The 13,550-nt window shown below is 34.9% G+C and overlaps 1 protein-coding gene across 1 annotated transcript in view; it reads left to right on the forward strand.

The window, feature by feature from the left end:
* Positions 1–436: 436 nt before the first annotated feature.
* The window catches only part of LOC101407376 (UDP-glucuronosyltransferase 2C1-like), a 33,612-nt gene continuing 20,498 nt past the window's right edge, over positions 437–13,550 (forward strand). Inside the window, exons 1-2 of the mRNA XM_004419133.3 lie at positions 437–1,157; positions 7,203–7,351. Coding sequence (XP_004419190.2) covers positions 437–1,157; positions 7,203–7,351 — 870 coding nt within the window. The remainder of the gene's footprint in view (positions 1,158–7,202; positions 7,352–13,550) is intronic.

A 13,550-nucleotide genomic window follows, 5' to 3' on the forward strand; every position in this document is an offset into this window, starting at 1 on the left:
AATATCTAGCAGAGTTATCAGTAAGAGAAATACTAGAGAGACAATTCTGTTCACAAACATCAAATGAAACCAGAAAAAATGATACAAAATTCAATCTTCATTGAATGTGCATCACATGGTGATGGATTTTCTTAACATTATTTAGAAATTTATTTTAGATTTGTGTTTAAATTTAAGCCTCTTTATTTTCATATCCTCTAAAAGAAGTTTTGAAACTGAGTCTGAGTATTTTTTTCCTAACTCATTTTATTGACTTTATGGACCTTTTTCTTATCAAAGCAGTTGCATTTAATTTTAACCAATAATACAAAGTATGCTGTTCAAAGTTCATGCCAGCATACTATAAACTGGTTGCGAGGGTCAAAGAAGAGATCTTTGGATTGTGAACTTCATGCACTTGGTTTAAACCCAAGTTTTGTTCGAGCAGGAGCTGATCATGAAGACTGTGAAAGGCTTCTGCGTCCTCTTCATGCTGCATCTGTGTTTCTTCGACTCTGGAAGGGCTGGGAAAGTACTTGTATGGCCCATGGATTTTAGTCATTGGATTAATTTAGAAGTTATTCTGGAAGAACTCCATCTTCGTGGGCATGAAATAACCATCCTGGTACCTTCACCTAGCCTTATGATTGATCATACCAAAATTCCCTTTAATGTAGAGATCCTTCAACTTTCAGTAACTAGAGAAAGTCTCGTGGAAGAGCTCAATACATTTCTGTATGCAACTACTGTTGAACTGCCAAAACTTTCATGGTGGGACATGCAAGTAAAACTGACAGAAATGAACCAGGAGTTTTTAAGGACATTCAGAAGAGTATGTGACAGTGCTATCACAAATAAGGAGTTACTCAGCAGGCTACAGGCAGCTAAGTTTGATATCTGCATTGCTGATCCTTTAAGCTTTTGTGGGGAGTTGTTGGCTGAGCTTCTCAATATTCCATTTGTATACACTTTTCGGTTTTCTGATGGGAATGTCATTGAGAGACTGTGTGGTGGGCTTCCCATCCCTTCTTCTTATGTTCCTGGCAGCATATCAGGACTGACTGACCACATGACTTTTGTACAGAGGCTGGAGAATTGGTTATTGTACCTAACGAGTGATGTGATGTATTTATATTTTCTACTCCCCGAATGGGATGAGTATTATAGCACGGTTTTAGGTAAGAGAAATTTGCACCTAATAAGGATTCTTCTTTCATATGTAAAATGTAAATATTTATCTGACAGTATAAAAACTTTAAAAATCTGAAGTATAAAAACTTCACTTTAAGTGAAGACGAAAGCTCCTGTGGGTCTTGGGGTAGCTAAACTGCTGAATAGTGGATAAGCTGTTTTAAGAGAAAACAAAGGATTCTTTTTTATTTGTTTGTTTTAAATGATTGAGTACTTACAACATATCAGAGAAGGAATATTCTTTATACATAAATTTTACTAGCTGCTACTAATTTTTTTGAGTATCTGGTAAACCTGCATCTAACAGTGTGATTTCTATAACCGTGAACTATTTCTCTCTTGTTTACTTCTTTTATACACCCTCTTTTCCTTCTGATTAACTTGCTATTTCTTAGGCTTTCTGTTTGCGTCCTGTCTTGGCTTAGTTATTTGGTTGCAGGAGTTGTCATGTGGTGAACAAAAAACTAGAAAATAAATAAATATATCTTGGTTTTATCTGCCCTTGTCTCCCAAAGAGGAAGAAAAATTGGAAAGTTTTTCTCTGAAGGACAATGTTTCCAGATTTTTTAACTTATCTTTGTTTTGTTGTTGTTGTTCTATTCAAAAATGCACTAGAGGTCAACTAGTGAGCTTTGACCCTGAGCACAGTGTTTTTATTTCAGCAAGTCCATTTACCCCTTGTGTTTCCTTCCACATAACTGATTTTTAGATTTAAAAAAGCATTCATATTTGTCATAGGAATTATTTTGCATAAGGTATTAGTTATCTTTGAGGAATCATTACCCTGCTTACATTATTTAGGGTTTTTTTGAGATATAATTGACCTATAACATTATATTAATTTCAGGTGTACGGCATAGTGATTTGATATCTGCATATATTGTGAAATGATCACCACAAAATGTCTAGTTAACATCCAACACCATACATAATTATAAATTATTTTTTCTTGAGATGAGAACTTTTACGATTGACTTTCTTAGCAACTTTCAAGTAGACAATATAGTGTTATTAACTATAGTCACCATGCTGTACAGTACATCTCCAGGACTTACTTATTTTAGAACTTCACATTTGTACCATTTGAACGACTTCACCCGTTGCACCCACCCTCCAACCCCCGCATCTGACAACCACCAATCTATTTTCTGTAGGTAGCAGTTTGTTTTTTGTGTTTTGTTTTTTTCTTTTATATTCCAAGTAGAAGTGATGCATACAGTATTTGTCTTTCTCTGTCTGGCTTACGGCATTTACCATAATTCCATCAAGGTTCATTCGTACTGAAGTAAATGGTAGGACCTCCTTTTTTCTCATGGCTGAATAATATTCCATTGTATATATAACCGTCTTTTCTTTATCCATTCATACATCTATGTACACTTAGGTTGTTTCCTTGAATTGGCTATTGTAAACAATGCTGCAATGAACATGGGAGTGCAAACATCTCTTCGGGATAGTGATTCCCTTTTCTTCAAATATGTAGCTAGAACTGGAATTGCTAGATCATATGGTAGTCCTATTTTTAATTTTTTGAGGAACCTCCATACTGTTTTCCATAATGGTCGCACCAATTTACATTCCTATCAACAGTGCACAAGTGTTCATTTTTCTCCACATTCTTGCCATCATTTGTTATCTCTTGGCTTGATGATAGCCATCCTAACAAGTGTGAGATGGTATCTCATTGTAGTTTTGATTTGCTCTTCCCTGATGATTAGTAATGTTGAGCTTCTTTTCATGTACTTATTGGCCATTTGAATATCTTCTTTGGATAAATATCTATTCAGGTCTTTTGCTCATTTTTAAATTGGATTATTTGTTTTTTTGCTATTGAGTTGTATGAGTTTCTTATATATTTTGGATATTAACCCCTTATCAGATACATGGTTTGCAAATGTTTTCTCCCATTTCATAGGTTATCTTTGCATTTTGTTGATCATTTCTTTTGCTATGCAGAAGCTTTTTAATTTGATGAAGTCTGATTTGTTTATTTTTAATTTTGTTGTTCATGCTTTAGGCATCATATCCAAAAAATTATCGTCAAGACCTATGTCAAGAAGGTTTTGCCTTATGTTTTCTTCTTGGAGTTTTACCATTTCATGTCTTACATTTAAGTCTTTAATCTATTTTGAATTAATTTTTGTGAGTGGAGTAAGATTGGGGTCTAGTTTCATGCTTTTGCATGTGAATATCTAATTTTCCCAGCACTGTTTACTGAAGAGACTGACTTTTTTCCATTGAGTATTCTTGGTTCCCTTGTGAATTATTAGTTGACTATATATGCATGGATTTATTTTGGGGCTCTCGATTCTATTCCACTGGTCTATCTGTCTGTTTTTATGCCAGTACCATATGGTTTTGATTACTATAGCTTTGTAATAGTTTGAAATCAGAAAGTGTGATTCCTCTAGCTTTGTTTTTCTTTCTCAGGATTGTTTTGCCTATTTGGGGTCTTTTGTGGTTCCATATGAATTTTAAGATTGTCTTCCTTGTTACTAAATGTAACAGAAGTATTTCCAATATATTATCATTACCAAAGTTTAAGTTTATTCCTAAAAAGAATTAAAATTTTTCTTTATAGTTGTGATCTCTTATTTTATAAAACAGCATCCCTTTTCCTTTTTTCTGGTATCTGTTCTAAATTTTCTCTGAGAAATTATTTTCTCACTAGCTCACAAAAAATACAAGTGCTTCTAATGAAGTACAGTGCCCAGGAATATGCCATATCTTCAAGGAGGCATATGACCTAATCAAGGCCAAGACATTGCGTTGAGACTTTTTCTGGGCATTCTGTGAGAGAAGCAGGTGCTTATTTCTTCTAGACTTGACCCTAAAAAAAAATGAAGGCAGAGACTGCTGCACCCATTATTTATCCAGGGTCAGAGTTCAAGCAGCAAAAAGCAAAACTGAGAAAAGATGGCAGTGACTGATCTGCTGAATGGAAATTGTTTATTTGCTTCCGATTCCAGTAGTTTGGTGCTCAGTTTCGGAACTTCTTACATGGTGCAGCATTAGTGATAGGATATGACTCTGTCTCTGATTCTTTCCTAACTTTTGGCACTCTAGAATATTCTTTTTGGGAACATATCAATAATGTGAGAAAGAAGGAGGGCTTGATAAATAGAAGGGAAACATTTCTTTGACTCTCATAGATTTAAAAATACAATTAATATAGATTGTCATTGATCATTCAGAATTCAGGATCTTCATTTTATAATGTATTATAGGTATATTTTTCAAATGTTAAAAAATATAACTCATAGCTCTTACAGAATTATTAAGTGAATCATTCCACAGATACATTCAAATCACAGAGAAAGAAATCGTTAAGATGAAAATCTAGTTCAAAAATTATTTTAAGGAACTATTTACAAACATTTTGGGGAAAAAAAGGAATGTTAAGATAATACTACTAGGTTAGACACAAACTGGTTAATGTCCTGTATGCAATAAAATCATAATTTGGGATGTGATCTTTTCTACCAGACAGAAATATGCAAGTTAATATTTAACATCACTGTATCTGGACTCAAAATCCACGATGAGTCAATAATAAATAAGAAAGGAAAACACAGACACATTCTCCTAAAGAATTAAATAATCCTTTATTCATTGTTCAACAGTGGCCCAGCATGGTATCAAAAGGGCTTGATATAGTTTCTTTTGCTTTCCAAATTTGGGACATTTTCTCATAATCTCTTTATCCAGATCCATTATTTTTCACTCCTCTTGTACTATATTGTCTTCATTTCACTAAGATGCATTAAGCACACTAGATATTATCTAAGGAGTAGAGATTTAACAGGAAAAAGATATTATATTGTTATGAAAGCCAATGAATCAACCATATGACTCTGCAGTTCTACTCCTAGATACATATCCAAGATAAATGAAAACATACGTCACATGAATATAGACATGAATGCCCATAGAAGCATTATTCATAGTAGCCAAAAATGGAAACAACCCAAAAGTTCATCAACTGATGAAAGGATATACAAAATGAAGTATATCCATACAAAGAAATATTGTTCAGCATTAAAAAGTAATAAAGTACTGATAGATACTACAACATGGATGAACCTTGAAAATATTATGCTAATTGAAAAAAGGTAGCACATAAGGCTACATAGTGTATGATTTCATGTATATGAAATGAATTAAGATTATTCTGGAATAGGAAAATTGAAACAGAAAGTAGATTAGTGGTTGTCAGGGGCTGAGAAGAGGAGGTAATGGAGAATGACTGCCAAAAGATGTGGGATTGCTTCTGGGAGCAATGAAAACATTCTAAAATTAAATAGTGGTGATGGTCGCACAACTTTACGAATATCCTAAAAACTACTCAATTGTGTATTTAAAAGTAAGACTTGTATAGTATATAAATTATATCTCAATAAAACTGTCATAAAAAGGTGAGGGAGGGAAGCATCACACAAAGAGAATAAGATTATACCCACAACTGAGACCAATAAGGCACCAAAATGGGAAATGTACTGAATATACAACTGGATTTTAAATACCATTGGCATTACCAGAATCATAGCCATAAATTTTTGATATTTGCTTGTGATCTCTAATGGAGATAGATTGTCCTGGTCAGTTCAAAATCCTTCACATTTTCTGATCAATTCTTTAGAGTAATTAGAACATCAAGGAGAATATTCAAAAAAGTCATATGGTGGGGAACCGTATAGTGGTTATGATGTCTTCGTATCGTTACTCCTGAATGTATATTTTAGAAGGATACCAAATCTCTGGGTAAGCTTCCTTATTCCACAATAACTGAATAGAATTTAAAAATGAAGCTCTAGGGGCCAGCCCAATGGTGTAGTGTTTAAGTTCACGCACTCCACTTCGGCTACCCAGGGTTCGCAAGTTTGGATCCCGGGCACGGATATACGCACCGCTCATCAAGTCATGCTGTGGCAGGCATCCCACATATAAAATAGAGGAAGATGGGCACAGACGTTAGCTCAGGGCCAATCTCCCTCAGCAAAAAAAAAAAAAAAAAAAAAAAAGAAGCAGCAGCTCTGGCTCCAATGTAAGGAAAAAAGATTTAATTCAGAGTCACTAATTTGAGTTTTTATTCTCTTAATGTTCAAAAGTTCCCATTTCTGTTGAAAAGTACTCCTTTTGCACTGTTTGCCTAATAAATATGTCAGAATAAAAAATATTTTGCCAACAGATTATTATGCAGTGCTATATCTTCCTCAAAGAGGACAAAGTCTTGTGAAACAGAAACTTTCATTTTGTATAGCAAAGGAGATAATCACCTTCAAAAATGTATTAATAGGGGGCAGGCTCAGTGGTATAGTGGGTAAGTTCACATGATCTGATTCAGTGGCACAGAGTTCGCGGGCTCGGTCCAGCTACACACCTATGCACTGTTTATCAAGCCATGCGGTGGCAAGTGTCCCACATATAAAGTAGAGAAAGATGGGCACAGATGTTAGCCCAGGGCCAGTCTTCCTCAGCAAAAAGAGGGGAATTGGCAACAGATGTTATCTCAGGGCTAATCTTCCTCAGCAAAAAAAAAAAAAAAAAAAATTAAAAGATTTCCGTTTCTGGTAGGATGTAACTAGTTGTGGTAGAACACTCAAAAACACTAGGAAAAGATGGAAAAATTACAAAAATCATTTTTCAAAGATACCAAAGGCTTTTTGAGCAACAAGGATGAGATAAATTGGAGTTCCAGAAGAGGAGTAGACACTCTACCATCGTGAGCCGAGGATCACTGCCTGAGTTTCTTGTTCCTGCTGGGAGCACTTGCCAATTCTGAGCATGGACTAGGGCTCAGGCTTAGCTGAAGCAGAAAAACTTGTCAGCAGGCTTTTGGCCGTGTTCTAGACTTAAATCCTTTGTTTGATTATTCATAATCTCACTATGGTATACTCTTGGTAAGGGGGAAGGCAATAGATTTCCCATGGTTTACATAGACCCAATACTGGTTCTTTATGGATTTTTCTTAGAAAATTGAATGGTAAAACATTTTCCACTTAACATATCAGTTTGTTTTCATTTTTATTCAGGAAAATCTACCACGTTATGTGAGACTATGGGGAAAGCTGATATGTGGTTGATTCGAACTTCCTGGGATTTCGAATTTCCTTACCCTTATTTACCTAATTTTGAATTTATTGGAGGACTACACTGCAAGCCTGCAAAGCCCCTACCTAAGGTAATTAATTTTCCTTATTTTTGCTTGTTTGAGTATTTGTCTTTTGGAATGATTTTTGGTTTATTATTTATCGTATTTGACCCTCAAACTGAAAACACAAACACAGGAATTAATGGACATTCTCCTCTTAGATTATTATACTGTCATAGGTATCTTGTAACTTTATCATGGCAACCATTTGTGATGTTCGTCAAGTATACCAGATATTTGATAGGAATGAAATTCCTAGCCCTGAGTTTAGTGGAACTATGAAGTACTCTCTGGGCAACTACTATGAGCTAAAGTGTCATGGATCACTTCCAGGCCCAACACGTTATTTTCTGGTCCAGAAACTCCAGAATTCTCTTTTCTCTTGTTATGTCAACAGGCTGTGTTCCAAATATTGGCTACTCTGTCAACCTGAGTTCTTGATTAAAGTATATATATACAATCTGCATTTCAATAGATGGACACAAGGCATGAGAAAGAAATAGACTGTTGTTTTAAGCCACTGAGATTTTGTAGTTGCATGTTATTTAGCATCATGTCACCTTAGAAATGGACAATAGTGAGTAAATTATAACAATTTGAGAATAGATCAAATAGAGATACGATGGTCTATCCAAAACATCTGGGAGAAGTGCAGTAATGATGAACTGTTTGGTTTGAATAGAGGAGAGAAATGAGACTGGAGAGACAATTGAGGGTTAGATTATGTAAAAACAAATGAGCAATACTAAATATTCTTTACTTTAAATTTAATGTCAGTGAAGGACAAATGCATAAGTTTTAAGCAGTAATGTGTTCTAAATTGTTTATTTAGATCTTGGCTTACTCTTTCACAAATCTTGGCTATTGAATTTTTTGGAATGGAGCAAGATTTAAAGCAGGGAAATGAGCTGAGATATAGTTGCAATAGTTCCTGTAAGAGATTATAGAGATCAAAACTGCAATCTGATAGTGATTTTAGTAGAAGTGGACTGATTTTAAGTCTTTACAAAGAAATTCAATAGTATTTGGTGATTGGCAGGAGGGGGAGGTTAGGAGAGAGAGTTCGAGAAGGAATACTGGGCTTTCTGTGTGTTTGCCTTTCCTTCATTTGTTTCTTTCTGTGGGCAATTCAGTAGAGAATATTGGCATTTACTAAAGTGAGGAATAGCTGTGAGGGAAAATAATGTGTTCATATATGGGCATGCTGAATTTGAGGCGCCAATGCAATGTCTAGTAAGCAGCTACTGAATTCAGTGTCTTAATCTCAGGGGACGGGTCTATGTATCATTTGTGATTTTTCACTAATAGACTTTTTTTAGATCCATTTACATTCATAGCAAAATTGAACAGAAAGTACAGAGAGTTTTCTCCTAGCTTCTATCCACCTCGCACACACAAATTCCCCAATGATCAATATCCCAGCTGTGTGGCACATTTGTTACAATCAATGGACCAACATTTACACATCAATGTCAACCAAAGTCCATACTGTACTTTAAGGTTTACTCTTTGTATTGTACATTCTATAGGTTTGAATAAATGGATAATTACATATATCCATCCTTATAGTATCATAAGAAATAGTTTCTTTGCCCTAATAATCCTCTGTGCTCCACTTATTCATCCCTCCCTGCCCCTAAATCCCTGGAAATCACTGATTTTTTTTACTGCCTCCATAGTTTTGCCTTTTCCATAAGCAGTGGTTTTAAACTAAGGATGTCAAGGAATAATAAGACATGATTTTGTATTGGTTAAATCACCCTGGATAAAAACAGAACTTGGCATGGAGCAGAAGACTATGAGCCAGATGCCAAAGGCTTCTGTGAACAGAAGTCTTCCTGAAAGTCTGACAGTTGGCATGGGAAATTGATAGTACAGATTGAACACATATCATGAGGATAGTCTTTAAAAGTATAGAAAAGGAAATGGTTGGAAATGCAGTTAGAAGAGGGGAGGACACAGACCAAACCTCTGTCTGGATCCTGATGCAAGTAGGGAAAAATGAGTGGAGTATACCTAAAGGATTGTAGGGCAAGAATCAAGTTTCAGGTAAGATCAGGAAGTATATGAAATATTCATTGAAAAGGCTAAAAATGTTGGGGAATTTTTAAATCATGTAACAAAATTCTTAACTTTATCTTGTTATATGAGAACATTAATTTAATTTTGACAAGTTAAATAATACTAGATATCTATTCTACATTTTACTAAACCATTGCTTCTGCTCAGAAAGCAGTCACTTAAATATTCGGAGCCTTCTTCATATTATTTCATATTTTTTGGCAAAACAGCCGTGCACTGTAAAGATTCCATTCTAAAAGCATAGAAATCAGCTGTTGGGGTAGTGTGAGATTTACTTATATGCATATCTGTTATATCTTAACACATCAAATATATTCAGAACCCTCCTATTGCCTTATTATTGATCCAATAATGCATGCATATGTGTGTGCATATATATGTATATTACATGTTTGTGTGTATTTATGTATTTATTTATTTTAGCAACAGTGTGTCACTAAGGATCTGATTTTTTTTTGTCTGTTTATTGTGGTAACATTGGTTTACAATATTGTATAAATTTCAGGTGTCCATCATTATACTTCTATTTCTGCATGGGTTACATCATGTTCTCATGTTCACCACCCACATACTAATTACAATCCATCACCACACACATGTGCCTAATTATCCCTTTCACGCTCCTCCTCCCCTCTTTCTCTCTGTTAACCACCAGTCCAATCTCTGTCTCTATGTGTTTGTTTGTTGGTGTTATTATCCACCACACAATGAGTGAGATCACAAGGTATTTGACCTTCTGAGCTGATTTATTTCACTTTGCGTAATACTCTCAATGTCCATCCGTGTTGTCACAAATGGCTGGATTTCATCGTTTCTTATGGCTGAGTAGTATTCCATTGTGTATATATACCACATCTTCTTTATCCATTCATCCCTTGATGGGCACTTAGGTTGCTTCCAAGTCTTGGCGATTGTGAATAATGCTGCAGGGAACACAGGGGTGCATGTATCTTTAGGCAGTGACGTTTTCACGCTCTTTTGATAAATACTGTTTTCCATATTGGTTGCACCAGTTTGCACTCCCACCAGCAGTGTATGAGAGTTCCCTTCTCTCCACATCCTCTCCAACACTTGTTGTTTCCTGTCTTGTTAATTATAGCCATTCTGAGGGACAAGAGGTGATATCTCATTGTAGTTTCGATTTGCATTTCCCTGATAGTTAATGATGTTGAACATCTTTTCATGTGCCTGTTGGCCATCTGTGTATCTTCTTTGGGGAAACATCTGTTCAGGTCTTTTACCCATCTTTTAATTGGGTTGTTAGTTTTTTTCTTGTTGAGACGCATGTATTCTTTATGTATTTTGGAGATTAACCCCTTATCAGATGTGAGGTTTCCAAATATCTACTCCCAATTGTTAGGTTGTCTTTTCATTTTGTTGATGGTTTCCTTTGCTGTGCAGAAGCTTTTTAGTTTTATGTAATCCTGTTTGTCTGTTTTTCCTACTCTTGCGTGGTTTCTCTTGCCCAGTCAGACATGGTGCATCAAAATATATTGCTAAGACTGCTGTCAAAGAGTGTACTGCCTACATTTCCTTCTAGAATTTTCATGGTTTCAGGTCTTACATTCAAGTCTTTAATCCATTTTGAGTTAATTTTTGTGGAGGATGTAAGGTAATGTTCTACTTTGATTTTTTTGCATGTGGCTGTCCAGTTTTCCCAACACCATTTGTTGAAGAGACTTTCCTTTCTCCATTGTGTGTTCCCGGCTCCTTTGTCGAAGATTAGCTGCCCATAGATGTGTGGGTTTATTTCTGGGCTTTTGATTCTATTCCATTGATCTGTGTGTCTGTTTTTGTGCCAGTACCATGCTGTTTTGATTGCTATAGCTTTGTAGTATATTTTGAAATCAGGGAGTGGGAAACCTCCAGCTTTGTTCTTTTTTCTCAGGATTCCTTTAGTTATTTGGGGTCTTTTGTTGTTCGATATATATTTCATGATTCTTTATTCTATTTCTTTGAAAAATGTTGTTGAAATTTTGATAGGGATTGCATTGAATCTATAGACTGCTTTAGGAAGTATGGACATCTTAACTATGTTAATTCTTCCAATCCAAGGGAACAGAATATCTTTCCATTTCTCTGTGTCTTCTTCAATTTATTTCAACAATGTTTTATAATTTTCAGCATGCAGATCTTTCACCTCTTTGGTTAAGTTTATTCCTAGCTGTTTTATTCTTTTTGTTGTAATTGTAAATGGGATTGCATTCTTAATTTCTTTTTCTGCTACTTCATTTTTAGTGTATAGAAATGCAACTGATTTTTGTATGTTGATTTTGTATGCTGCAACTTTACCGTATTAGTTTATTACTTCTAAAAGTTTTTGGTTGATTATTTAGGGTTTTGTATCTATAAAATCATGTCATCTTCAAATAGTGACAGTTTCACTTCTTCCTTTCCAATCTGGATCCCTTTTATTTCTTTTTCTTGCCTGATTGTTCTGGTTAGGACTTCCAATGCTCTATTAAATAGGAGAGGTGAGAGTGGGCATCCTAGTCTGGTTCCTGTTCTTACAGGGATAGCTTTCAGCTTTTCACCATTGAGGATGATATTAGCTGTGGGTTTGTCATATATGTCCTTTATTATGTTGATGTTCTTTCCTTCTATACCCATTTTATTCAGAGTTTTTATCATGAATGGATGCTGTATCTTGTCAAACGCTTTCTCTACATCTACTGAGATGATCATGAGATTTTTGTTCTTCATTTTATTAATGTGGTGTATCACGTTGATTGATTTGTGAATGTTAAGTCATCCCTGCATCCCTGGAATAAATCCCATCTGATCATGGTGTATAATCTTTTTAATGTATTGTTGTATGCAATTTGCTAGTATTTTGACGAGGATTTTTGCATCAATGTTCATTGGTGATATTGGCCTATAATTTTCTTTTTTGTGTTGTCCTTGTCTGGCTTTGGTATCAGGGTAATGTCAGCTTTGTAGAATGAGTTAGGGAGCTCCTGCCTCCCCTCAATTTTTTTGAAGAGTTTGAGAAGGATAGGTATTAAGTCTTCTTTGAATGTTTGGTAGAATTCACGAGGGAAGCCACCTGGTCCTGGACTTCTATTTTGGGGGACGTTTTTGATTACGGTTTCGATCTCCTTACTGGCTATAGATCTATTCGAATTCTCTATTTCTTCTTGATCCAGTTTTGGAAAGTCATATGATTCTAAGAATTTATCCATTTCTTCCAGATTGCCCAATTTGTTGGCATATAGCTTTTCACAGTATTCTCTTATAATCTTTTGTATTTCTGAGGTGTCTGTTGTAATTTCTCCTCTTTCATTTCTGATTTTAGTTATTTGAGCCTTCTCGCTTTCTTTTTTTTTTTTTGGTGAGTCTAGCTAAAGGTCAATTTTGTTTATCTTTTCATAGAACCAGATCTTGGTTTTATTAATTTTTTCTATTTTTTTTTTTTTGGTCGCTATTTCATTTATTTCTGCTCTGATTTTTATTATTTCCCTTCTTCTACTGATTTTGGGCTTTGTTTGTTCTTCTTTTTTCAATTCTTTTAGGTGCATTCTTAGATTGTTTATTTGAGATTTTTCTTGTTTGTTGAGATAGGCTCGTATTGCTATAAACTTCCCTCTTAGAACTGCTTTTGCTGTATCCCAAAAATTCTGGCATGTTGTATTTTCATTTGTCTCCAGGTATTTTTTGACTTATTTGATTTCTTCATTGATCCAATCAGTGTTCAGCAGCATTTTTTTTTAATCCCCATGTATTTGTGACTTTTCTGATTTTCTCCCTATAGTTGATTTCTAGTTTCATACAGTTGAAGTCAGAAAAGATGCTTGGTATTATTTCAGTCTTCTTAAATTTATGGAGACTTGTTTTGTGGCCTAATATGTGATCAATCCTGGAGAATGTTCCATGTGCATTTGAAAAGAACGTGTATTCTTCGGTTTTTGGATGGAATGCTCTGTATATATCTACTAGGTCCATCTGTTCTAGTGTGTCGTTTAAGGCCAATGTTTCCTTATTGATCTCCTGTTTGGATGATCTATCCATTGGTGTAAGTAGAGTGTTAAAGTCCCCTACTATTATTGTGTTACTGTCTATTTCTCTTTTTATGTCTGTTAATAATTGCTTTATATATTTAGGTGCTCTTACGTTGGGTGCATAGATATTTACAAGTGTGATATCCTCT

This window comes from Ceratotherium simum, chromosome 8 (assembly GCF_057802395.1).
Source record: "Ceratotherium simum simum isolate JZ-2026a chromosome 8, ASM5780239v1, whole genome shotgun sequence".
NCBI classification, from domain to species: Eukaryota; Metazoa; Chordata; class Mammalia; order Perissodactyla; family Rhinocerotidae; genus Ceratotherium; species Ceratotherium simum.